The 27,508-nt window shown below is 40.5% G+C and overlaps 3 protein-coding genes across 8 annotated transcripts in view; 2 read left to right on the forward strand and 1 right to left on the reverse strand.

Moving 5' to 3' along the window:
* The window catches only part of irf9 (interferon regulatory factor 9), a 60,377-nt gene extending 56,642 nt beyond the window's left edge, over nucleotides 1-3,735 (forward strand). For 2 of the 4 annotated variants that reach the window (XM_061921317.1, XM_061921316.1), the window contains exon 10: nucleotides 467-3,735. In XM_061921317.1, the coding sequence (XP_061777301.1) occupies nucleotides 467-589 (123 nt within the window). In that variant the 3' untranslated portion in view covers nucleotides 590-3,735. The remainder of the gene's footprint in view (nucleotides 1-466) is intronic. The other 2 variants (XR_009809764.1, XR_009809763.1) reach the window with 2 other exon arrangements.
* emc9 (ER membrane protein complex subunit 9) lies at nucleotides 634-10,793 on the reverse strand. The gene is made up of 6 exons (XM_061921322.1): nucleotides 10,627-10,793; nucleotides 10,273-10,475; nucleotides 6,076-6,152; nucleotides 5,937-6,006; nucleotides 1,200-1,294; nucleotides 634-1,113 (listed from the first exon to the last, which is right to left on the reverse strand). The coding sequence occupies exons 2-6, from the start codon at nucleotides 10,465-10,467 to the stop codon at nucleotides 933-935; spliced, it is 618 nt and encodes a 205-aa protein (XP_061777306.1). The 5' UTR covers nucleotides 10,468-10,475; nucleotides 10,627-10,793; the 3' UTR covers nucleotides 634-932.
* On the forward strand, nucleotides 10,158-27,465 carry LOC133569142 (neutral cholesterol ester hydrolase 1-like). Of its 3 annotated transcripts, XM_061921319.1 has the most exons (6): nucleotides 10,726-10,863; nucleotides 13,172-13,396; nucleotides 15,782-16,004; nucleotides 25,119-25,188; nucleotides 25,256-25,427; nucleotides 25,502-27,463. In XM_061921319.1, the coding sequence occupies exons 2-6, from the start codon at nucleotides 13,262-13,264 to the stop codon at nucleotides 26,108-26,110; spliced, it is 1,209 nt and encodes a 402-aa protein (XP_061777303.1). In that variant the 5' UTR covers nucleotides 10,726-10,863; nucleotides 13,172-13,261; the 3' UTR covers nucleotides 26,111-27,463. The 3 variants fall into 3 exon arrangements, with proteins under 3 accessions (XP_061777304.1, XP_061777303.1, XP_061777302.1); XM_061921320.1 differs by lacking the exon at nucleotides 13,172-13,396 and having other exon boundaries at nucleotides 10,158-10,863; nucleotides 25,502-27,465; XM_061921318.1 differs by lacking the exon at nucleotides 10,726-10,863 and having other exon boundaries at nucleotides 12,745-13,396.
* Nucleotides 27,466-27,508: the final 43 nt, after the last annotated feature.

Raw genomic sequence — 27,508 nt, forward strand, 5'->3', positions numbered from 1 at the left:
TCAATGTTTACTTTTTTGTATAAAGCATCACAAAATCTTTACTTTGGAGCAATGTTCACGGACTCGATTATTTGACTTGTTGCAGGCGAGAGTTAAGTCTATGCTCGAAAATATCCGATGCGGTGCTACAGTCGCACGTAGTAATGCATTGTTACAGCGTGATGATCCACACCTGCGGCCGTGGCGTCAAAAGTGGATACTATTAGTGTGTTCGGAGGTAAAAACACTTCTTTGTTGGCCATATCATTATATATATATATATATATATATATATTATTTTTTTTTTTTGGGAGATGGACTGGTAGGGTTCCTAAGACTACACAAAGTCATTTCTTTTTGTGACTTGAAAAAATGACCTCAATGGTAGTCACGTCCAAGTCCATGTGTACATACCTGGTTATGTCATGACCTGATCCAGCTTCTTGAAACAATAAAACCCCCCCTCCCTCCTCCTCCTCCTCCGCAGGTCACTTTGGTGCAGGCTCAGGGCCAAACCGCTCGCGACTTCCTGGAGTCTTTACCTTTCCTGCAGGGCGAGATCACGCTCGACCTGGTCCCCGTGCCAACAACACCCGAATCCTCGCTCTGAAGGTTTTTTTTTTTTTTTTCCTTTTCTCCCATAAAACCACACAATTCTTCTTAAACACATTTAATCAGGTATGTAGAGTCCAGTAGAACTATGTTATCACTCACTTCAACAAGACTGTTAGAGAATACACCACAAGTGTAGAAAGTAGTCAGCTGCTGTCTAATGTTACTTACGTGATGTCAGCTGCTATTTAGCCTAGCTGTGCTAACCAGTGTGTGTGCGTCCTCAAGGCAGCACCAGTTCCACTTTTACAGTTTGCATGTAGTGTGCGCGGGGGGGGGGGACCAGCAATAAAACCGTCTACAAACTCCCACGTGGTCTGAGGTGGGGAAGGTCTACAGTCTCAGATGTTGCCGTTAGCCGGCGACGCCAGCTCGGCGATCTTGGCGTTGACTCTCTGGTTGGTCCAGTCTCTGGTGATGTCGTCCAGGTGGCTGTCGAAATCCACCAGGAGCGCGTGGTCGCCTGAGTCCAGCATCTGGCTGGCGATGGCCCGGGTCTCCTCCCATTGCCTCAGCATGATCCTGGACCGAGGGAATTAGAAAAATAAAACTTAGATACTTAACACAATCAATCAAAAGTTTATTGATAAAGCCCAGAACTTTCTTACATGTGTTTGTCTTTGAGCGTCCATCTGGAGTCTTTGCGCTCGTACATCACGATGGGAGGGACCCGGAAGTCAGGTGACATCTTACTGCCGTCGAGCTGCAGAGGGCGCCAAACCTCACATTTACCAGGGATGTTTTCGGTGAAGGCCGCTTGGCCATCCATCCATTTTCTACCGCTTGTCCCCCTTTGGGGGTCGCGGGAGGTGCTGGAGCCTATGTCAGCTACATTCGGGCGGAAGGCGGTGTACACCCTGGACAAGTCGCCACCTCATCACAGGGCCAACACAGAACGACGGAAGACAATCATTTAGTGTTGCCAATCAAACTATCCCCAGGTGCATGTCTTTGGAGGTGGGAGGGGGCTATCCCCAGGAGGATGTCTTTAGAGGTGGGAGGAGCCTATCCCCAGGTGCATGTCTTTGGAGGTGGGAGGAGCCTATCCCAGGTGCATGTCTTTAGAGGTGGGAGGAGCCTATCCCCAGGTGCATGTCTTTGGAGGTGGGAGGAGCCTATCCCCAGGTGCATGTCTTTGGAGGTGGGAGGGGCCTATCCCCAGGTGCATGTCTTTGGAGGTGGGAGGGGCCTATCCCCAGGTGCATGTCTTTAGAGGTGGGAGGAGCCTATCCCCAGGTGCATGTCTTTAGAGGTGGGAGGAGCCTATCCCCAGGTGCATGTCTTTAGAGGTGGGAGGAGCTTATCCCCAGGTGCATGTCTTTGGAGGTGGGAGGAGCCTATCCCCAGGTGCATGTTTTTGGAGGTGGGAGGAGCCTATCCCCAGGTGCATGTCTTTGGAGGTGGGAGGAGCCTATCCCAGGTGCATGTCTTTAGAGGTGGGAGGAGCCTATCCCCAGGTGCATGTCTTTAGAGGTGGGAGGAGCCTATCCCCAGGTGCATGTCTTTAGAGGTGGGAGGAGCTTATCCCCAGGTGCATGTCTTTGGAGGTGGGAGGGGCCTATCCCCAGGTGCATGTCTGAAGTTGGGAGGAGCCTATCCCCAGATGCATGTCTGGAGGTGGGAGGAGCCTATCCCCAGGTGCATGTCTTTGGAGGTGGGAGGAGCTTGTCCCCAGGTGCATGTCTTTGGAGGTGGAAGGAGCCTATCCCTAGGTGCATGTCTTTAGAGGTGGGAGGAGCCTATCCCCAGGTGCATGTCTTTGGAGGTGGGAGGAAGCCGGAGTACCCAGAGGGAACCCACGCAAACTCCACAGAGAAAGATCCCGAACCCGGGATTGAACCCATTGCTACTCAAGACCTTCGTATTGTGAGGCACATGCACTAACCCCTGTACCACCGTGCTGCCCAGGGCCGCGTGTAACAATGAATGATGTTTGAATCTGCCTCTGGATTTCATCATTAATTATATACATTGCTTTAAGTAGACTGTCCATTTTACAGTAAAAACCTTTTTCTCTTCCCGGATAAGGGTGAAGCGCCATCTCCGGGTTGGGGAGTAGGTCTTGCAACAAAGTGGAGGAGTTCCAGTACCTCAGAATCTTTGTTCATGAGTGGATGATGAGATCGACAGGCGGATCGGTGCGGCGTCTTCAGTAATGCGGACGCTGCATCGATCCGTTGTGGTGAAGAAGGAGCTGAGCCGGAAGGCGAAGCTCTCAATTTATCGTTCGATCTACGTTCCCGTCCTCACCTATGGTCATGAGCTTTGGGTTATGACCGGAAGGATAAGATCACGGGTACAAGCGGCCCAAAGGTGTTTCATCTCTCTCCCTTAGAGATAAGTGTGAGAAGCTCTGCCATCCGGGAGGAACTCAAAGTAAAGCCGCTGCTCCTCCACATGGAGAGGAGCCAGATGAGGTGGTTCAGGCATCTGGTCAGGATGCCACCCGAACGCCTCCCTAGGGAGGTGTTTTTCTAGCACGTCCAACCGGTAGGAGGCCACGGGGAAGACTACTTTATGTCTCCCGGCTGGCCTGGGAATGCCTCGGGATCCCCCGGGAGGAGCTGGACCGAGTGGCTGAGGAGAGGGAAGTCTGCGCTTCCCTGCTTAGGCTGCTGCCCCCGCGACCCCACCTTGTATAATGGATGGCTGGATGGAACATTACATTTACAACATGGTACTGTGGGTGTTTTTTTTTATAATTTTTTTAACATTTTACGGTAAATGGAAAAACAATACCACTGTTTTTTTTGTGTGTGTTAAATTAGATTTGTTACAACATTATATTGTGAATGGAAAAACAGTACAAGTGATTTTTTTTTAAATTCTGGCAACTTAACTCTCAGTTTTTATTCCGTAAAAACAAATGTTGCGTCTTTCCATTTACAGTAACACACCGTTAAAAACAACCGTAAATTTTGCAGTCAAAATCTGGCAGCTCAGTCAACACAATTGTAACGCAAAAAAAACAGTAGTAGTGTTTTTTCAACGTAGAGTAACATGCTGTAAAGAACAACGTAAAATGTATTGTCATTTTTATTCATTTGCTGTAATGTTAAGTATTTTTAGACAAGTATGATAATATACTGTAATATTTGTTGCAATAATGGATACTATTAAAGTTGAAAAGGTATCCAATTTCAAGCAGTACTTATTTTTTCTGTCAAAATGAAAAAAAATCTATTGCATTTATTGAGAAAATATGAAGTACTTTATTGACACATATCATGCACATCATCATATCGGTTTTATCCAGTGCTTTCATGCTTTTATGTATATCATTATTTATGTTTCTGTTTTGTCTAATGATTATCTAGTGTGTGTCATGTTTTCATTTCTATTTTAATTTTGTATTATATATTCTAACTTTCGATTCTTTTTATTTTATTTATTTTTAATTTTTATAGTTTGTAGCACTTTGAGAATTTAAAAAATGTAAAGTGCGTTAAAAATGTAATTTATTATTATTATTATTATTATTTCCAGGTGTTTGCAAGCCAGATATGTCATATATACACTTATTTAGGTACCTCATCCACACCGCGGCAAACAATTTAACTGCATCATAACTTTCTTCACCCAAAAGACGCGTACAGAACAATTAAAAGATGATTTTGAGTAAAACCAATCTTATCTAGTGGCGGAAAAATGCGTCAAATATACTGCACCAATAGTCATTTTTTTGTAATAAGCCTTTTTAATTGTATTGTCATTAAAAATCCACAAATGTTTAGATTTTTTATAGTTAATATACATATAATTATTAAATAATTCCTGAATAACCATATAAATTGCAAAAAAAAATGCAAATAACCATATAAATTGCTCAAAAAATCCAAATAATCATGTAAACTGCTCAAAAAATGCAAATAACCATATAAACTGCTAAAAAAAATGCAAATAACATACAAACTGCTAAAAAAAAATGCAAAATAACCATATAAATTGCTCAAAAAAATGCAAATAACCATATAAATTGCTATAAAAAAAATGCAAATAACCATTAAAACTGCTAAAAAAAATGCAAATAACCATACAAACTGCTCAAAAAATGCAAATATCCATATAAACTGCTCAAAAAATGGAAATAACCATATAAATTGCTAAAAAAAATGCAAATAACCATATGAACTGCTCAACAAAATGCAAATAACCATATAAACTACTAAAAAATGCAAATATCCATATAAACTGCTCCAAAAAATGCAAATAACCATATAAAATGCTCAAAAAAATGCAAATAACCATATAAATTGCTACAAAAAATTGCAAATATCCATATAGTTCTAAAAAAATGGAAATAACCATATAAACTGCAAAAAAAAATGCTAATATCCATATTAACTGCTTAAAATAAGCAAATATCCATATAAAGTGCTAAAAAAATGCAAATAACCATATAAACTGATAAAGAATTGCTAATATCCATATAAACTGCTCAAAAAAATGCAAATACCCATATAAACTGCTCAAAAAAATCAAAATAACCATATAAACTGCTCAAAAAAAAAGCAAATAACCATATAAACTGCTAAAGAATTGCTAATATCCATATAAACTGCTCAAAAAAATGCAAATATCCATTTAAACTGAAAAAAAAAATTTAAATATTTATATAAACTGAAAAAAAAATGCAAATAACCATATAAACTGCTCCAAAAAAATCTAAATAACCATATAAACTGCTCCAAAAAAAAAGCAAATAACCCTAAAAAAATACTCAAAAAATATCTATTTAACCATATAAACTGCTAAAAAAAAATTCTACTAACCATATAAACTGCTCAAAAAAAGCCGGTCGTGTGACTCCAGATCCAATTTCATTCCTTTTTGTATGATTTTGTTGTCAACACCTTCAACTATGTCAAGTACAAATCATTTAATAGAATATTTCATTCATTCGGGTCCAGGATGTTATTTTAGTGGTCTCTTTATTTTTTGTGGAGTTTCTACAGCCAAATACATTTTGCTGCATTAATATTTTTTGTGGGTTCTTTTTTTAAATCTACATTTTCAAACTAATAGTAAATTAAATCATTCTTCATGTTATGTTTTTTCAGTCAGTTTTTTAATTATTATTTTTACATTACTTTATTCCGACGAAATGTTGTAAATGTCTTGTCCTTTAATACTGCATCTTCTTTATTTAAGAAAAACAATTGGGGAATTCCCATTTAAAAGAATAGATAGAGAACAAAATAAGGGGAAACCACTATTATTAAACAAAAAAACTACTTCTATCTCTACATACGCGTCCTACTTGTACAGCATATCGTACTTATGTCATTACTTTGGACAGCATAGTCTTAAAGAGACAGTAACAAGTAAAAATGTATCATACTAACCATCAATAAAACTGCTCCGTCAAACTGCTCTGCGATCTTATCTGCTATTTTCGTGGCTCCCTGTGTTGGACTGTCAAGGGAAAGAGTCAAATTAAATGCTGCCAGATGGTAGTAGCGCCACCTGCTGGTTAAAACTCACCTGCTGTCTGATGCGCAGGCATTGGCTTGGTAGTATCCCACAATCCTCTGTTGGGTTTGAGAACACCACACGTCCACCTGGAACAAGAACAATGTTCAGCAATTAAAAAGAAAAGCTTTTTTTCGTCAATAAAAAAAAGATTTGCATTAAAAAAAATACAATTCCCAAGTATATATATATATATATATATATATATATAAAATATGCAAGTAAAAAAAAAAACATTCAAGTATAAAAACAAACAGTCCTAAGTAAAAAAAATTTTAAAAATGTATTAAATTTCAAAAAAAAAATTCATTCACTTTGATTACTATGTCAAAAAAACAAAATTTCTCCAATTTAAAAAAGGATGTGCAAGTTAAAAACAATGTTCTACGATTAACGATTTCTAAGTAAAAAAAAAAAAATATATATATATATATATATATTCTTCAATTAAAAAGGGATTTGCAAGTAAAAAAAAAACATTTCTTCAATTTAAATGATTTGGAAGATTAAAAATAAAAATGTTCTACAAGTAAAAAAAAACTATTCCTATGTTAAAAAAAAAATGTTTAGTTCAGTTTCAAAAAACAATTCACAAGTATAAAAAGTATTTTCCATCCATCCATTTTTTTACCGCTTGTCCCTTTCGGGGTGGCTGGAGCCTATCTCAGCTGCATTCGGGCAGAAGGCGGTGTACACCCTGGACAAGTCGCCACCTCATCACAGGGCCAACACAGACAGACAACATTCATACTCACACACACGAGGACCCATTTCTGCAAGTAAAATAAACTATTTACAGTATTAAAAACTATTTTCTGCAAATAAAAAAAAAACAGTTATGTAAAAAAATATATATCTTAGATTAAAAAAAAATTCACAAGCACACAAAACAGTTTTCATTCATCTAAAAAAACAAAACTAAAACAAATCCTAAGTAAAAAAAAAATGTTTATTTTAAAAAAAAACGATTTGCAAGTTAAAAAAAATATTCACAGGTATAAAAATACATTTCTGCAAGTAAAATAAACAATTGGCAGTATTTGAAACTATTTTCTACAAATAAAAAAAAAACTATTTCGCAAATAAAACTATTCTCTTCAGTTAAAAAAAATATTGACAACTAGACAGCGGTTTTCCATTCAATTTAAAAAACAAAAACAAATCCTAATAAAAAAAAAAAACTATTCACAAGTATAAAAATACTTTTCTGCAAGTAAAATAAACAATTGGCAGTATTAAAAACTATTTTCTGCAAATAAAAAAAAACAACATTCTTTCGCAAATAAAACTATTCTCTTCAGTTAAAAAAATTATTGACAACTAGACAGCGGTTTTCATTCAATTTAAAAAAATAAAAACAAATCCTAAGTAAAAAAAAAAAATATTCACAAATATAAAAATACTTTTCTGCAAGTAAAATAAACAATTTGCAAGTATAAAACTATTTTTAGAGGACAAATTACACAATTCACAAGTACAAAAACAATTCCTATGTAAAAAAAAAAATGATTATTCAATTCAAAAAACTGTAGGTAGGTATAAAAATTTTTTTTTTTTTAAGTTAAAACTTGTCATTAATATTCCACCCTGCGTGATCCACTTGCACTCAAAGTGCCTGTAATTGGTCACGTACAACTGCTGGGGCTGCAGAGTCAATTGAAGGCCATCAGAGATACTGTTATTTGCGCATGGTGCCGTCCGCCAAAAATAACACTTTAATAACAAAAACTTTATTAATCCCCGAGGGGGAATTAAAACAAGAAGAAGCAGGCGGACAGAAAATTGTTTTGTTTTTTTACTTGCAAATAGTCTTGCTTCAGTTATCGACCACGCAGTCTGATAGTTTATATATCAATGATGAAATATTAACATTGCAACACATGCCAATACAGTCTTTTTAGTTTACTAAATTGCAATTTTAAATTTTGCGCGGAAGTATCATGCTAAAACGTCGCATGACGTCACGAATTATAGAGGACATTTTGATCCAGCACCGATCCCAGCTATAAGTCGTCTGCTTTAATCGCATAATTCCACAGTATTATGGACATCTGTGTTGCTGGATCTTTTGCAATTTGTTCAATTAATAATGGAGACGTCAAAGAAGAAACCTGTAGGTGGGAAGCGGTGTATTGCGGCCGGCTTTAGCAACACAAACACAGCCGGTGTTTCATTGTTTACATTCCCGAAAGATGACGGTGAAGCTTTACTATGGAACAGAGCGGTCAAGCGAACACGGTTGGATTAGACCACACACGCAAAGTACGGTGTATTATGCAGCGATCATTTCAAAAGATCGTGTTTCGAAGAGGGTCCCCTGCGAAGGGCATCGCCACCACCCGTTGACTGGTGCTGAAGAAGGCCGACCATCAGGTTGTACAGGTACGACCATATAATCTCAGTACAACACTAGTAACACAATAAGCAGATATGGGATTTTCCAGAATTATCCTAGTAAATGTGTCTAATAACATCTGAATCGCTCCCACTGCACTTGTCTTTTTTTTTCCTTTTGGTCCTTCATTCTCATTTTCCTCATCCTCCCTCGTTCAAATTAATGGGGAAATTGTCGCTTTCTTGTACCGAATCGCTTTTGCTGCTGGTGGCCATGATTGTAAACAATGTTCAGATGTGAGGAGCTCCACAACCCGTGACGTCTCGCGCACATCGTCTGCTACTTCCTGTACAGGCAATGCTTTTTTATTAGCGAACAAAAGTTGCAAACTTTATCGTGGATGTTCTCTACTAAATCCTTTCAGCGAAAATATGGCAATATCGCGAAATGATCAAGTATGACACATAGAATGGACCTGCTATCCCCCCCGTTTAAAGGCCTACTGAAAGCCACTACTAGCGACCACGCAGTCTGATAGTTTATATATCAATGATGAAATATTAACATTGCAACACATGCCAATACGGCCGAGTTAGTTTACTAAATTGCAATTGAAAACGTTGCGAAATGATGACGCGTGGGCGTGACATCACCGGTGGCAGCGGGTATGTTCTTCCAGCACCGATCACGGCTAAAAGTAGTCCGTTTTTATCGCATAATTACACAATATTCAGGACATCTGTGTTGCTGTATCTTTTGCAATTTGTTCAGTTAATAATGGAGACGTCAAAGAAGAAACATGTTGGTGGAAAGCGATGTATTTTGGCCGGCTGTAGCAACACAAACACAGCCGGCGTTTCTTTGTTTGTTGTGAAGCTTTAATGTAGAACAGAGCGGTGAAGCGAACATGTTTCCCTACCACATGTCAACCGGCAGGTTTCGATGAGAAAATTGTGGTAATAAGTCGGCTCTTACTGTAAACATGAGCAGAGCTTGTGTCGTTCTTCCTGCAGCAGCTGTCAAAGAGGCAGCTGCGACTTTCTTGGCTCCTCCATGGCTTCCCTCAGAGACACTGGCGGTCACCGCACCCCTTCGACTTTCAGGTATGACTTTATAATCTCACTAAAACACTAGTAACACAATAATCAGATAAGGGATTTTCCAGAATTATCCTAGTAAATGTGTCTAATGTGTCCCACTGTATAGTCTTTTTTTTTTTTTTCCCTAGTCCTTCACTCTCACTTTCCTCATTCACGAATCTTTCATTGGGACGGCGTGGCGCAGTGGAGGAGTGGCCGTGCGCAAGCCAAGGGTCCCTGGTTCAAATCCCACCTAGTACCGACCTCGTCACGTCCGTTGTGTCCTGAGCAAGACACTTCACCCTTGCTCCTGATGGGTGCTGGTTGGCGCCTTGCATGGCAGCTCCCTCCATCAGTGTGTGAATGTGTGTGTGAATGGGTAAATGTGGACGTAATGTCAAAGCGCTTTGAGTACCTTGAAGGTAGAAAAGCGCTATACAAGTACAACCCATTTATCATTTATCCTCGCTCAAATTAATGGGGAAATCGACGCTTTCTCGGTCCGAATCGCTCTCGCTGCTGGTGGCCATGATTGTAAACAATGTCCAGATGTGAGGAGCTCCACAACCCGTGACATCACGTGCACATCGTCTGCTACTTCCAGTACAGGCAAGGCTTTTTTATTAGCGACCAAAAGTTGCGAACTTTATCGTGGATGTTCTCTACTAAATCCTTTCAGCAAAAATATGGCAATATCGCGAATTGATGAAGTATGACACATAGAATGGACCTGCTGTCCCCCGTTTAAATAAGAAAATCTCATTTCAGTAGGCCTCTAAGGTGTCCCTTACTTACCTGAGTGAGAGCCAGCTGAGTGATGGGCGCCAGAGACAGGTGAGAGTGCAGCAGCGGCACACAGTCAGTCACGCACACGTCGCCCCCTGCCGGGCTGGAGGAGAGCAGCAGCCCGTTGACGCTGCAGCGGGGAAACAAGCAGGCGTGCAGGTACATCTTGACGTACGCCCGGCAGGACAGCTCCACCTCGCCCATGACGGCAGCTGCGGACGAGGACACAAGCACAACCAACCAACCAACCAATCAATCAATCAATCAATCAATCAATCAATGACCAGAAAAGCCAACTTCCTGTGACAGCGCAAACATTAGCACTAGCATCAATGCTAACCAAAGCGGTGAATGCGGTATTACCTCGACTGTGGAATAGTCAGCAAACGCCAGGCGGTTTTTCGCCTAAAACTATATTTTTACTCAAATGTAACCATTTAACTGTTTTAACCCAAAGCGAACGTGGAAGCTGGTCTTCTGATGACAGCGACTGAAGGCGACCCGGCAGCTAATGCTATCTGTCGGCCAAGAGGCGGGGACTCGCGCCCCCTGAAAGCAACGATTGGTCAAAACAGGAAGTTCCTCTTTTTTGATTGGACGGTAAGCCTGTCAATTTTATTGTTCGCTTCTTCCTCTGTGGTCAAGGGTCAGTCAATGTAAAAAGGAAATTTAGCATGGAGAGCTACTGACGAGACGCGGGGCCGCCATCTTGGAGTGGTGATCCGCTCAAATCAGTGCAATTCATCTGGCAGGAGCAATGAACTGCCAGCGCTTTTAATTCATTTTACCTCACTGAATACCACTCATTTTCACGCACTTTTTTGTCATACGTGTAGCTATGATAAAGGACACATTCTTTATTATTCATAGTTTGCTTAACAGTAATATAATATTTTTATGTGATGTAAGTGACCGGACGTCCGAGATTAAACTGGGAATATAATCCCAGAGAAGGGGGAAAACACCAGTCAGCTATTTTTAAATTGAGGAAACAATATGATTAGGTTTTATACACAAAGGGAATAAGCGGTAGGAAATGGATGGATGGATACACATTTGTATATCCTACATCAGGGGTCACCAACGTGGTGACCGCGGGCACCAGGTCGCCCGTAAGGACCAGATGAGTCGCCCGCTGGCCTGTTCTAAAAATAGCTCAAATAGCAACACTTACCAGTGAGCTGCCTTTATTTTTTAAATTTTATTTATTTACCAGCAAGCTGGTCTCGCTTTGCTTGACATTTTTAATTCTAAGAGAGACAAAACTCAAATAGAAATTTAAAATCCCCAAAAATATTTTAAAGACTTGGTCTTCACTTGTTTAAATAAATGTATTTATATTTTTACTTTGCTTCTTATAACTTTCAGGAAGACAATTTAAAAATACAACCTTAAAATGATTTTAGGGTTTTTAAACACATTAACCTTTTTACCTTTTAAATTCCTTCCTCTTCTTTCCTGATAATTTAAATCAATGTTCCAAGTATTTTTCATTTTTTATTTTATTGTAAAGAGTAATGAAACAATTTAATTCTTCATTTTAGCTTTTGTTTTTTCAACGAAGCATATTTGTGAAATATTTATTCAAAGTTATTATGATTAAAATAAATAAAAATATTCTGGCAAATCTAGAAAATCTGTAGAATCAAATTTAAATCTTATTTCAAAGTCTTTTGAATTTATTTTAACATTTCTGTTCTGGAAAATCTAGAAGAAACAATGATTTGTCTTTGTTAGAAATATAACTTAGTCCAATTTGTTATATATTCTAACAAAGTGGTGATTGGATTTGAACCTATTTAAAACATGTCATCAAATATATATATATATTTATTGTGAGAAATCATTAAGATGATCAGTGTTTCCACAAAGATAAATATAATTCATTATTTATAATGACATAGAGTTATTATAAACCGGCATAGCTCGGTTGGTAGAGCGGCCGTGCCAGCAACTTGAGGGTTGCAGGTTCGATTCCCGCTTCCGCCATCCTACTCACTGCCGTTGTGTCCTTGGGCAAGACACTTTACCCACCTGCTCCCAGTGCCACCCACACTGCTTTAAATGTAACTTAGATATGTAAAGCGCTTTGAGTCACTAGAGAAAAGCGCTATATAAAATACAATTCACTTATAGGTAAATTGAGAAAATTGGCTATTTCTGGGAATTTATTTAAGTGTGTATCAAACTGGTAGCCCTTCGCATTAATCAGTACCCAAGAAGTAGCTCTTGCTTTCAAAAAGGTTGGTGACCCCTTCTCTAGACATTTAAGCCTATAATAATAATACTGAATAATGACACATTTTTAATATTTTTTGACCAAAACCCTTTGGTGTCACCGGGATCAAGCCTGAATGGAGGTCTAAATGTATATTTTTATACATATATTGTTTTTTAAAATAAAAAATATCAAAATGACCCCAACTTGCTTTGATTTTTCAGTGTGCAGACTTAAGTGGAAAAAGTTTGGACACCCCTGGGTCACGTGCAGGCTATTTGAACAGTACTGAAAATGCTCAGTAGGTGGCAGTGTTTAACTGCTAATAATAAACCGCCATAAATATACAACACTGCTCATACTAATAACATGTAAACATGTCGTTTGTTCACTCGAACATGTGTATATTTTTAAACTGCTCAAACGCATCCTTCCAAATCCCCCCAACAAGGATTTAGGCAAAATACTAACTTTTCTAAAAGCAATTCCGAACATTTAATAGGATTTTTTGCGTGAATTGCGCCGTACAATACAAGCAGGGGGCTGATTTCCCTGTAAAAACATCGTTACGCAAGGCGCGAACAATTTCCGCTGAGCATTTTCCAAAATAAAAGCATTGTTTTCTGAGTCCCGTTCTTCTTCGCACCAGATGAGCGCACAATCCTCACCCGGCTTTTATTCTGAAATCAGGGTTATTGCCCGGTGTTCGCCTGAACCCTGCACCCGGCGAGGGTGTTCCTAACCCCGGAGCGGAGCACCTAACACCCCCCCCCCGCCGCCATGAGGCTGCGTTTCGCCGGAGCCGTGTTGCTGGCAGCGGCCGCCTACTACGTCTACTTGCCGCTGCCGAGCGGCGTGGCGGAGCCGTGGAAGCTGATGCTGCTGGACGCCCTCTTCCGGAGCTTCTTCCATGCGGTGAGCGCTTACATGACAGCTGGGGGAGGGGGGTGCGGTGCTTTTATTTTGGAAAGAAAACATGCTCATCAAAATGGCATGAAAGTTGCTTGACTTTTTCAGTAATTTCGTATTAATAATTACAATAATTATTAACGAAATTATCATATATTTAAAAAAAAATAAGTTTTTGTAATATTGTCACATGATTGTCACGTGACCTTTAACCTGCTTATCAGGTTTGGCCTGAATGCCGAACCGCCGGTTCCTCCCGTCATTGTGATTCGTTCCCTTCCCATAATCCAACTAACTCAGGGGTCAGCAACCTTTTTGAAACCAAAAGCTACTTCTTGGGTACTGATTAATGCCAAGGGCTACCAGTTTGATACACACTTCAATAAATTGCCAGAAATAGCCAATTTGCTCAATTTACCTTTAACTCTGTTATTATTAATAATTAATGATATTTATCTTTGTGGAAACACTGATGAAGTGAAGTGAATTATATTTATATAGCGCTTTTTCTCTAGTGACTCAAAGCGCTTTACATAGTGAAACCCAATATCTAAGTTACATTCAAACCAGTGTGGGTGGCACTGGGAGCAGGTGGGTAAAGTCAATCAATCAATCAATGTTTATTTATATAGCCCCAAATCACAAATGTCTCAAAGGACTGCACAAATCATTACGACTACAACATCCTCGGAAGAACCCACAAAAGGGCAAGGAAAACTCACACCCAGTGGGCAGGGAGAATTCACATCCAGTGGGACGCCAGTGACAATGCTGACTATGAGAAACCTTGGAGAGGACCTCAGATGTGGGCAACCCCCCCTCTCTAGGGGACCGAAAGCAATGGATGTCGAGCGGGTCTAACATGATACTGTGAAAGTTCAATCCATAGTGGCTCCAACACAGCCGCGAGAGTTCAGTTCAAGCGGATCCAAGACAGCAGCGAGAGTCCCGTCCACAGGAAACCATCTCAAGCGGATCAGCAGCGTAGAGATGTCCCCAACCGATACAGGCGAGCGGTCCATCCTGGGTCTCGACTCTGGATAGCCAGTACTTCATCCATGGTCATCGGACCGGACCCCCTCCACAAGGGAGGGGGGGACATAGGAGAAAGAAAAGAAGCGGCAGATCAACTGGTCTAAAAAGGAGGTCTATTTAAAGGCTAGAGTATACAGATGAGTTTTAAGGTGAGTTTAAAGTGTCTTGCCCAAGGACACAACGGCAGTGACTAGGATGGCAGAAGCGGGAATCGAACCCTGCAACCCTCAAGTTGCTGGCACGGCCACTCTACCAACCGAGCTAAACTGCCCCATCACAATAAATATAGATAGAAACAAACAAAATATCAACAAAAAAAGGGTATTTCTGTCTGTCATTACGTCAAATATATTTTTTTTCCTTCTAAGGAAGGTTTTTTGTTGAGAATAAATGGAAAAAAACACTTAATTGAACGGTTTAAAAGAGGAGAAAACACACAAAAAATATAATTTTGAAACATAGTTTATCTTCGATTTCGACTCTTTAAAATTCAAAATTCAACCGAAAAAAAAGAAGAGAAAATTCGAATCTTTTTGAAAAAATTAAAAAAAATAATTTATGCAGCATCATTAGTAATTTTTCCTGATTAAGATTAATTTTAGAATTTTGCTGACATGTTTTAAATAGGTTCAAATCCAATCTGCACTTTGTTAGAATATATAACACATTGGACCAAAGTATATTTGTAACAAAGACAAATTATTATTTTTTTCTAGATTTTCCAGAACAAACATTTCAAAAGAAATTCAAAGATTTAAATTTGATTCTACAGATTTTCTAGATTTGCCAGAATAATTTTATTTTAATTTTAATTATGATAAGTTTGAAGAAATATTTCACAAATATTCTTTGTCGAAAAACCAAGAATTAAATTAAAATGTATTTTATTATTCTTTACAATAAAAAAATAAATTTACTTGAACACTGATTTAAATTGTCAGGAAAGAAGAGGAAGGAATTTAAAAGGTAAAAAGGTATATGTGTTTAAAAATCCTAAAACCATTTTTAAGGTTGTATTTTTTCTCTAAAACTGTCTTTCTGAAAGTTATAAGAAGCAAAGTAAAAACAATAAATGAATTTATTTAAACAAGTGATGACCAAGTCTTTAAAATATTTTCTTGGATTTTCAAATTCTATTTGAGTTTTGTCTCTCTTAGAATTAAAAATATCCAGCAAAGCGAGACCAGCTTGCTAGTAAATAAATAAAATTAAAAAAATAGAGGCGGCTCACTGGTAAGTGTTGCTATTTGAGCTATTTTTAGAACAGGCCAGCGGGCGACTCATCTGGTCCTTACGGGCGACCTGGTGCCCGCGTTGGTGACCCCTGTTCTAACCTCACTGACCTGGTGTCTGCAGGGCGACGTGGTTGAGGCGCTGGGCGTGTGCCACCGCGTGCACTTCCTCAACAAGGTGGTGTCCTGGGTGGAGGTGATCGAGGCTCGCCCCGGCCCCGCGGTGGACGTGAGCGACGCCACGCTGGGCGGCGTGCCAGCGCGCGTCTTCCGGGCCAAAGGGGGCGGGGACCTCAAAAGGGGGATTGTTTACTTCCACGGCGGAGGATGGAGCCTACTCAGCGCACGTGAGTAGAAGCCAGCGTGCAGCTAGACCGGTGGTTCTCAATTATTTTCTCTCACGCCCCCCCAGAAGTGAATGTTTACTTTTTAATCTGTATGTGTCAAGATAGTTGTTTGGATGCTATTACGTCATTGCCTCTTACGCCCCCCCTAAACACAGGATTTTCTTTCACGCCCCCCCAGAAGTGAATGTTTACTTTTTAACCTGTGTGTGTCAAGATAGTTGTTTAGATGCTATTACGTCATTGCCTCTCACGCCCCCCTAAACATGGGATTTTTTTTCACGCGCCCCCAGAAGTGAATGTTTACTTTTTAACATGTGTGTGTCAAGATAGTTGTTTGGATGCTATTACGTCATTGCCTCTCACGCCCCCCCTAAACACAGAATTTTCTTTCACGCCCCCCCAGAAGTGAATGTTTACTTTTTAACCTGTGTGTGTCAAGATAGTTGTTTGGATGCTATTACGTCATTGCCTCTCACGCCCCCCCTAAACACAGGATTTTTTTTCACGCCCCCCAGAAGTGAATGTTTACTTTTTAACCTGTGTATGTCAAGATAGTTGTTTAGATACTATTACGCCATTGCCTCTCCCGCCCCCCCTAAACACAGGATTTTTTTTCACGCCCCCCCAGAAGTGAATGTTTACTTTTTAACCTGTGTGTGTCAAGATAGTTGTTTGGATGCTACTACGTCATTGCCTCTCACGCCCCCCCTAAACACAGAATTTTCTTTCACGCCCCCCCAGAAGTGAATGTTTACTTTTTAACCTGTGTTTGTCAGGATAGTTGTTCAGATACTATTACGCCATTGCCTCTCACGCCCCCCCTAAACACAGGATTTTTTTCACGCCCCCCCCAGAAGTGAATGTTTACTTTTTAATCTGTATGTGTCAAGATACTTGTTTTCAACACTAAAGATGCTATTACGCCATTGCCTCTCACGCCCTCCCTAAACACAGAAAAAAAAATTCACGCCCCCTCTGAAGTGAATGTTTACTAATCACGGAATTTCGCCATTGCCTTTCACCCCCCCAAGCACAGAATCTTTTTTCACGCCCCCCTGATGTGAATGTTTACTTTTAAACCTGTATGTTTCAGCATAGTTGTTTACTAACACAAGAAATGCTATTACGCATTGCCTCTCACGCCCCCTCTAAGCACAGAATTAATTTTCATGCCCCCCCTGAAGTAAATGTTTACTTTTTAATCTGTATGACAAGATAGTTGTTTAGATGCTATTACGCCATTGCCCCTTACGCCCCCCCAAGCACAGAATATTTTTTCACGCCCCCCTGATGTGAATGTTTACTTTTAAACCTGTATGTTTCAGCAAAGTTGTTTACTAACACAAGAGATGCTATTACGCATTGCCTCTCACAAGAGATGCTATTACGCATTGCTTCTCACGCCCCCCCCTAAACACAGAATTTTCTTTCACGCCCCCCCAGAAGTGAATGTTTACTTTTTAACCTGTGTGTGTCAAGATAGTTGTTTGGATGCTATTACGTCATTGCCTCTCACGCCCCCCCTAAACACAGGATTTTTTTTCACGCCCCCCAGAAGTGAATGTTTACTTTTTAACCTGTGTATGTCAAGATAGTTGTTTAGATACTATTACGCCATTGCCTCTCACGCCCCCCCTAAACACAGGATTTTTTTTCCCGCCCCCCCAGAAGTGAATGTTTACTTTTTAACCTGTGTGTGTCAAGATAGTTGTTTGGATGCTACTACGTCATTGCCTCTCACGCCCCCCCTAAACACAGAATTTTCTTTCACACCCCCCCAGAAGTGAATGTTTACTTTTTAACCTGTGTTTGTCAGGATAGTTGTTTAGATACTATTACGCCATTGCCTCTCACGCCCCCCCTAAACACAGGATTTTTTTTCACGCCCCCCCAGAAGTGAATGTTTACTTTTTAATCTGTATGTGTCAAGATACTTGTTTTCAACACTAAAGATGCTATTACGCCATTGCCTCTCACGCCCTCCCTAAACACAGAAAAAAAATTCACGCCCCCTCTGAAGTGAATGTTTACTAATCACGGAATTTCGCCATTGCCTTTCACCCCCCCAAGCACAGAATCTTTTTTCACGCCCCCCTGATGTGAATGTTTACTTTTAAACCTGTATGTTTCAGCATAGTTGTTTACTAACACAAGAAATGCTATTACGCATTGCCTCTCACGCCCCCTCTAAGCACAGAATTAATTTTCATGCCCCCCCTGAAGTAAATGTTTACTTTTTAATCTGTATGACAAGATAGTTGTTTAGATGCTATTACGCCATTGCCCCTTACGCCCCCCCAAGCACAGAATCTTTTTTCACGCCCCCCTGATGTGAATGTTTACTTTTAAACCTGTATGTTTCAGCAAAGTTGTTTACTAACACAAGAGATGCTATTACGCATTGCCTCTCACAAGAGATGCTATTACGCATTGCTTCTCACGCCCCCCCTAAACACAGAATTTTCTTTAACGCCCCCCCAGAAGTGAATGTTTACTTTTTAACCTGTGTGTCAAGATAGTTGTTTAGATGCTATTACGTCATTGCCTCTCACGCCCCCCCTAAACACAGGATTTTTTTTCACGCCCCCCCAGAAGTGAATGTTTACTTTTTAACCTGTGTGTGTCAAGATAGTTGTTTGGATGCTACTACGTCATTGCCTCTCACGCCCCCCCTAAACACAGAATTATTTTTCACGCCCCCCCTGAATTGAATGTTTACTTTTTAATCTGTATGTGTCAAGATAGTTGTTTGGATGCTATTACGTCATTGCCTCTAACGCCCCCCCAAAACACAGAATTATTTTTCACGCCCCCCCTGAATTGAATGTTTACTTTTTAATCTGTATGTGTCAAGATAGTTGTTTGGATGCTACTACGTCATTGCCTCTCACGCCCCCCCTAAACACAGGATTTTTTTTTCACGCCCCCCAGAAGTGAATGTTTACTTTTTAATCTGTATGTGTCAAGATAGTTGTTTACAACACTAAAGATGCTATTACGCCATTGCCTCCCACACCCCCCCAAACACAGAAAAAAAACTCACCCCCTCTGAAGTGAATGTTTACTAATCACAGAATTTCGCCATTGCCTTTCACCCCCCCAAGCACAGAATATTTTTTCACGCCCCCCTGATGTGAATGTTTTTACTTTTTAATCTGTATGTTTCCGCATAGTTGTTTACTAACACAAGAGATGCTATTACGCATTGCCTCTCACGCCCCCCCTAAGCACAGAATTATTTTTCACGCCCCCCCTAAGTAAATGTTTACTTTTTAATCTGTATGACAAGATAGTTGTTTGGATGCTATTACGCCATTGCCCCTTACGCCCCCCCAAGCACATAATTATTTTTCACGCACCCCCTGAATTGAATGTTTACTTTTTAATCTGTATGTGTCAGGATAGTTGTTTACTAACACTAGAGATGCTATTACGCATTGCCTCTCACGTCCCCCAAGCATAGACATTTTTTTCACGCCGTCCCTGAAGTAAATGTTTACTTTTTAATCTGTATGTGTCAAGATAGTTGTTTGGATGCTATTACGGCATTGTCTCTCACGGCCCACCTAAGCACATAATTTTTTTTCAGGCCCCCCCCCCAAAGTAAATATTTACTCTTTAATCTGTATGTGTCAAGATAGTTGTTTAGATGCTATTACGCCATTGCCTCTCACGGCCCCCCTAAGCACAGATTTTTTTTCATGCCCCCCCTGAAGTAAATGTTTACTCTTTAATCTGTATGTGTCAAGATAGTTGTTTAGATGCTATTACGCCATTGCCTCTCACGGCCCCCCTAAGCACAGATTTTTTTTCATGCCCCCCCTGAAGTAAATGTTTACTTTTTAATCTGTATGTGTCAAGATAGTTGTTTAGATGCTATTACGCCATTGCCTCTCACGGCCCCCCTAAGCACAGAATTTTTTTCATGCCCCCCCAAAGTAAATTTTTACTTTAGATCTGTATGTGTCAAGATAGTTGTTTGGATGCTATTACGCCATTGCCTCTCACGGCCCGCCTAAGCACATACGTTTTTTTCATGCCCCCCCAAAGTAAATTTTTACTTTAGATCTGTATGTGTCAAGATAGTTGTTTGAATGCTATTACGCCATTGCCTCTCACGCCCCCCTAAGCACAGAATTTTTTTCATGCCCCCCCTGAAGTAAATGTTTACTTTTTAATCTGTATGTGTCAAGATAGTTGTTTGGATGCTATTACGCCATTGCCTCTCACGCCCCCCCCTAAGCCCAGAATTATTTTTCACGCCCCATTTGAAGTGAATGTTTACGTTTTAATCTGTATGTGTCAAAATAGTTGTTTAGATGCCATTATGCCATTGCCTCTGACGGCCCACCTAAGCACATTTTTTTTTTCACGCCCCCCCCCCTGAAGTAAATATTTACTCTTTAATCTGTATGTGTCAAGATAGTTGTTTACATGCTATTACGCCATTGCCTCTCACGGCCCCCCTAAGCACAGAATTGTTTTCATGCCCCCCCTGAAGTAAATGTTTACTTTTTAATCTGTATGTGTCAAGATAGTTGTTTGGATGCTATTACGCTATTGCCTCTCACGCCCCCCCGCCCCCTAAGCAGAGAATTATTTTTCATGCCCCCCTTAAAGTGAATGTTTACTTTTTAATTTGTATGTGTCAAAATAGTTGTTTAGATGCCATTATGCCATTGCCTCTCACGGCCCACCTAAGCACAATTTTTTTCCCCTGCCCCCCTGAAGTGAATGTTTACTTTTTAATTTGTATGTGTCAAGATTGTTTACAACACTAAAGATGTTATTACGCCATTACCTCTCACCCCCCCCCCAGCACAGATTTTTTTTTCAGGCCCCCCCTGAAGTGAATTTTTACTTTTTCATCCGTATGTTCCAGCATAGTTGTTTACTAACACTAAAGATGCTACCATCTAAAGATACACATCACCCCCCGCCCCCCCCCACCCCCCTAGGGAAGACCACTCCATATTTTACAACCTGGTCAAATTAACCCCCCCCCCTACCCCCCACTCCCCAAAATTATTGTTTATTTACTTTCTGTCACAACCCACTTTAGGAACAGAATAATTTTTCACGCCCCCCCGAAGTGAATGTCTAGTTTTTTATCTGTATGTGTCAAGATAGTTGTTTACAACACTAAAGATGCTATTACGCCATTGCCTCTCACGCCCCCTCTAAGCGCAGATTATTTTTTCACGCCCCCCCTGAAGTGAATGTTTACTTTTTAATCTGTATGCGTCAAGATAGTCGTTTACAACACTAAGGATGCTATTACGCCATTGCCTCTCACGCCCCCCAAACACAGAATTTTTTTCACGCCCACCCCTGAAGCGAATGTTTACTTTTTAATCTGTATGTGTAAGATAGTCGTTTACAACACTAAAGATGCTATTACGCCATTGCCTCTCAGGCCCCCCCTCCGCCGCAATTTTAGAAACTTGTCATTAAAAAAATTTTAGGAGACATAATTTTTTTCACGCCACTCTTGAAGGAAATATTTATTTTTTTAACTGTATGTGTCAAGGTAGTTCTTTACTAACACTAACAAATCTACTACGCACTGCCTCTCACGCCCCCCTATCTAGGAAACTTGTTCTCAGTAAAAAAAATTAGTACACATAATTTTTTTTTCATGCCACGCCTGAAGTGAATTTTTTTTTTTTGTGTCAAGGTAATTCTTTACTAACACTAAATAATCTATTACGTCATTGCCTCTCACACCCCCCATTTAAGAAAGTTGTTGTCAATAAAAAAATTTCAGGAGACATAATTATTTTTCATGCCGCCCCTGAAATAAATATTTATTCTTTTAACTATGTGTCAAGGTAGTTCTTTACTAACACAAACAAATATATTACATCAGTGCCTCTCACGCCCCCCTATTTAAGAAACTTGATCTCAGTAAAACTAAAATTAGGAGGCATAATTTTTCTTCACGCACCCCCTGAAGTAAATATATATTTTTTTTAACTGTGTCAAAGTAATTCTTTACCAACATTAAAGAATATATAATGTCATTGACTCTCACGACCCCCTTTTAAGAAACTTGTTGTGGGGGAAAAAATTTTAGGAGACAAAATTATTCTTCGCGTCCCCCTCTGAAGTAAATATATATATATATTTTTAACTATGTGTCAAGGTAATGTTTTACTAACACTAAAGAATCTATTACGACATTGACTCTCACGCCCCCCTATTTAAGAAACTTTTTCTCAGTAAAAAAAAAATGAGGAGACATAATTTTTCTTCACGCCCCTCTTATGTACATATTTATTTCTTTAACTTTGTGTACAGGTAATTATTTACTAAAACTAAAGAATCTGTTACGTCATTGCCTCTCACGACCCCCTATTTAAGAAACTTGTTCTCAGTAAAATAAGATTAAGAGACATAATTTTTCTTCACGCCCCCCCTGAAGTAAATATTAATTTTTTTAACTATATGTCAAGGTAGTTCTTTACTAACACTAAATAATCTATTACGATATTGCCTCTCACGCCCTCCTATTTAAGAAACTTGTTCTTAGTAAAAAAAAAATTAGGAGACATCATTTTTCTTCACGGCCACCCCTTGAAGTATTTTTTTTTTTTTTTTAACTGTGTTTCAAAGTAGTTCTTTACTAATGCTAAATAATCTATTACTTACTGCCTCTCATGCCCCACTATTTAAGAAACTTGTTCTCAGTAAAAAAAAATTAGGAGACAGAAATATTCTTCACGCCCCCCACCCTGAAGTAAATATATATTTTTTAACTATGTGTCAAAGTAGTTCTTTATTAACACTAAATAATCTATTACACCATTGCCTCTCACGCCCCCCTATTTAAGAAACTTGAAATCAGTAAAAAAAAAATAGGAGACAAATATTCTTCACGCCCCCCAACCCTGAAGTAAATATATATTTTTTAACAATGTGTCAAAGTAGTTCTTTACTAACACTAAATAATCTATTACTCACTGCCTCTCATGCCCCCCTATTTAAAAAGATTAATCTCAGTAAAAAAAAATTATGAGACATCATTTTTCTTCACGCCTCCCCTTGATGTAAATGTATATTTTTTTTAATTATATGTCAAGGTAGTTCTTTACTAACGCTAAATAATCTATTACTTCATTGCCTCTCACGCCCCACTATTTAAGAAATTTGATCTCAGTAAAAAAAAATTAGGGGACAAATATTCTTCACGCTCCCCCACCCTGGAGTAAATATATATTTTTTAACTATGTGTCAAAGTAGTTCTTTACTAACACTAAAGGATCTATTACACCATTGCCTCTCACGCCCCCCTATTTAAGAAACTTGATATCAGTAAAAAAAATTTAGGAGACAAATATTCTTCACGCCCCCCACCCTGAAGCAAATATATTTTTTTTAACTATGTGTCAAAGTAGTTCTTTACTAACACTAAAGAATCTATTACACCATTGCCTCTCACGCCCCCCTGTTTAAAAAAAAAAATGAGACGTCCTTTTTCTTCACGCCCCCCTGAAGTAAATGTATATATTTTTTTAACTATATGTCAAGGTAGTTCTTTACTAACGCTAAATAATCTATTACATCAGTGCCTCTCACGCCCCCCATTTAAGAAACTTGTTCTCAGTAAAAAAAAATTAGGAGACAGAAATATTCTTCACGCCCCCCCTGAAGTAAATATATTTTTTTTAACTATGTGTCAAAGTAGTTCTTTACTAACACTAAAGAATCTATTACACCATTGCCTCTCACGCCCCCCTATTTAAAAAGCTTAATCTCAGTAAAAAAAATGTATCAGACATCATTTTTCTTTACGCCCCCCCTGAAGTAAATGTATATATTTTTTAACTATATGTCAAGGTAGTTCTTTACTAACGCTAAATAAATAATCTATTACGTCATTGCCTCTCACGCCCCCCTATTTCAGAAACTTGTTTTCAGTAAAAAAAAATTAGGAGACAGAAATATTCTTCACGCCCCCCCTGAAGTAAAAGTTATTTTTTAACTATGTGTCAAAGTAGTTCTTTACTAACACTAAAGAATCTATTACACCATTGCCTCTCACGCCCCCCTATTTAAAAAGCTTAATCTCAGTAAAAAAAAATTATGAGACATCATTTTTCTTCACGCCCCCCCTGAAGTAAATGTATATATTTTTTTATCTATATGTCAAGGTAGTTCTTTACTAACGCTAAATAATCTATTACTCACTGCCTCTCACGCCCCACTATTTAAGAAACTTGATCTCAGTAAAAAAAAAAATTAGGAGACAAATATTCTTCATGCCCCCCTCCCTGAAGTAAATATATATTTTTTAACTATGTGTCAAAGTAGTTCTTTACTAACACTAAATAATCTATTACACTATTGCCTCTCACGCCCCCCTATTTAAGGAACTTGATCTCAGTAAAAAAAAATTAGGAGACAAATATTCTTTATGCCCGCCACCCTGAAATAAACATATATTTTTTAACTCTGTGTCAAAGTAGTTCTTTACTAACGCTAAATAATCTATTACGTCATTGCCTCTCACGCCCCCCAATTTAAAAAACTTGTTCTCAGTAAAAAAAAATTAGGAGACAGAAATATTCTTCACGCCCCCCCTGAAGTAAATATATATATTTTTTAACTATGTGTCAAAGTAGTTCTTTACTAACACTAAAGAATCTATTACACCATTGCCTCTCACACCCCCCTATTTAAAAAGCTTAATCTCAGTAAAAAAAAATGATGAGACATCATTTTTCTTCACGCCCCCCTGATGTAAATGTATATATTTTTTTAACTATATGTCAAGGTAGTTCTTTACTAACGCTAAATAATCTATTACGTCATTGCCTCTCACGCCCCACTATTTAAGAAGCACTGCATTAATTTTGCTGATAGTTAAATTTGTATTGGGAGACATCATTTTTTCACACCCCTCTGAAGTAATGTTGATTTTTTTTTTGCCTCTCACGCCCTCCCTCTCACTCCACACACATATAATGGGGTCCTTTGGGTGCTATTTGAGAAGCACAGAGCTAAACACACACAGGTCCAAGGTCAGTTCCCCAGGTTGTCTTTGTGTCATTTGCAAGCATGGCCTCCAGGGGGCGCTGTTGTTGAGCATTCCACGGTCTCTCGCCCTCATAGGGATGCGCTCCTACGACCGTCTGTGCCGCAAGATGGCGGAGGACCTGGACGCCGTGGTCGTGTCGGTGGAGTAAGTTTCCGCCCCGTTGTACGCCCTCTAGTGTCCGTAGGAGTGAGTGACACCCTTGTTGCCATAGCTACCGTCTGGCGCCGGAGGCCATGTTCCCGGATCAGTATCACGACGCGTTGGCGGCGGCGAGGGCCTTCCTGTCCGACCAGGTTCTGGAGCGGTACCGCCTGGATCCGGAGCGGCTGTGCGTCTCCGGAGATAGCTCCGGAGGAAACCTGGCGGCGGCGGTGGCGCAGGAAGTAAGACAAACGTCGTCTCTTGGTCGCGGCGGAAAGAAGGAAACGCCATCCTGTGTGTGTGATTGTGTCCTCAGCTGGGCTCCGACGACGGTCTCACGGCGAGGTTCAAGGCTCAGGCGCTGATCTACCCGGTCCTTCAGGCCCTGGACTTCCACACGCCGTCCTACCAGCAGAACCAGGCGGTCCCCATCCTCTACAGACCCCTCATGGCCCACTTCTGGCTCCTCTACCTGGGCGCCGACCCCTCCTTGGAGGCGGCGCTGCTCGCCAACAACCACAGCGCCCTGGACCAGCCCGCCACGCGCGCCAAGCTGGACTGGACCGCGCTTCTGCCCGGTGAACGCAAAAACGGCTTCCGGCCGGTCCCGGCGGAGAGGGGATCGCCGGGGTTGCTGGACCAGGTGCCGGCGCTGCTCGACGCCCGGGCGGCGCCGCTGCTGGCGGAGCAGGCGGTTCTGGGGAGGACGCCGAAAGCCTACGTGATGACGTGCGAGTTTGACGTCCTGAGGGACGACGGGTTGATGTACGCCAGGCGACTGCGGGACGCCGGCGTCACGGTCACCAGCGACCACTACGAGGACGGCTTCCACGGCTGCATGGCGTTCACTTACCTGCCCGTCATGTCCGGCGTGGGCCGCCGCAGCATGGAGAACTACATCCGCTGGCTGGACCACAACCTCTAAATCAGGGGGGGGGGCCCTGAACCTTTTCCACTGAGGTGTGGTGCAGGGTCTGGAGCTTAAACAACAAACAAAGTGGATTTAGTACAAAAGTTTTATTTACCCATAATCAAAAAGTACAAAGTTGGATTGAGTTGCCCATGCAGACAGACAACGTCCTCCAGAGGCGTTGGATGAATCGAGATCATGTGACTCTCACACAGTGTTGGTCTACTAGCCATCTACGGTGGGGCTAAAAAGTATTTAGTCAGTAAGTTCTCCCACTTAAAATGATGACAGAGGTCTGTAATGTTCATCATAGGTACACTTCAACTGTGAGAGACAGAATGTGAAGAAAAAAAATCCAGGAATTCACATTGTAGGAATTTTAAATAATTTATTTGTAAATTATGGTGGAAAATAAGCATTTCAATCAATCAATCAATGTTTATTTACATAGCCCCAAATCACAAATGTCTCAAAGGACTGCACAAACCATTACGACTACGACATCCTCAGAAGAACCCACAAAAGGGCAAGGAAAAGTCACACCCAGTGGGCAGGGAGAATTCACATCCAGTGACAATGCTGACTATGAGAAACCTTGGAGAGGACCTCAGATGTGGGCAACCCCCCCCCCCCTCTAGGGGACCGAAAGCAATGGATATCGAGCGGGTCTAACATGATACTGTGAAAGTTCAATCCATAGTGGCTCCAACACAGCCGCGAGAGTTCAGTTCAAGGCGGATCCAAGACTGCAGCCAGAGTCCCGTCCACAGGAAACCATCCCAAGCGGAGGCGGATCAGCAGCGTAGAGATGTCCCCAACCGATACAAAGGCGAGCGGTCCATCCTGGGTCTCGACTCTGGACAGCCAGTACTTCATCCATGGTCATCGGACCGGACCCCCTCCACAAGGGAGGGGGGGGACATAGGAGAAAACAGAAAAGAAGCGGCAGATCAACTGGTCTAAAAAGGAGCTCTATTTAAAGGCTAGAGTATACAGATGAGTTTTAAGGTGAGACTTAAATGCTTCTACTGCTATTTGGTCAAACATTCAAAGCTCTCACTGATGGAAGGAGGTTCTGGCTCAAAATCTCACGATACATGGCCCCATTCATTCTTTCCTTAACACGGATCAATCGTCCTGTCCCCTTAGCAGAAAAACAGCCCCAAAGCATGATGTTTCCACCCCCCATGCTTCACAGTAGGCATGGTGTTCTTGGGATGCAACTCAGTATTCTTCTTCCTCCAAACACGACCAGTCGAGTTTATACCAGAATGGATACATGGATGATTGGGAGAATGTCATGTGGTCAGATGAAACCAAAATGGAACTTTTTGGTATAAACTCAATTGGTCGTGTTTGGAGGAAGAAGAATACTGAGTTGCATCCCAGGAACACCACACCTACTGTGAAGCA

The sequence above is a fragment of the Nerophis ophidion genome, linkage group LG15 (genome assembly GCF_033978795.1).
Source record: "Nerophis ophidion isolate RoL-2023_Sa linkage group LG15, RoL_Noph_v1.0, whole genome shotgun sequence".
Lineage (NCBI taxonomy): Eukaryota > Metazoa > Chordata > Actinopteri > Syngnathiformes > Syngnathidae > Nerophis > Nerophis ophidion.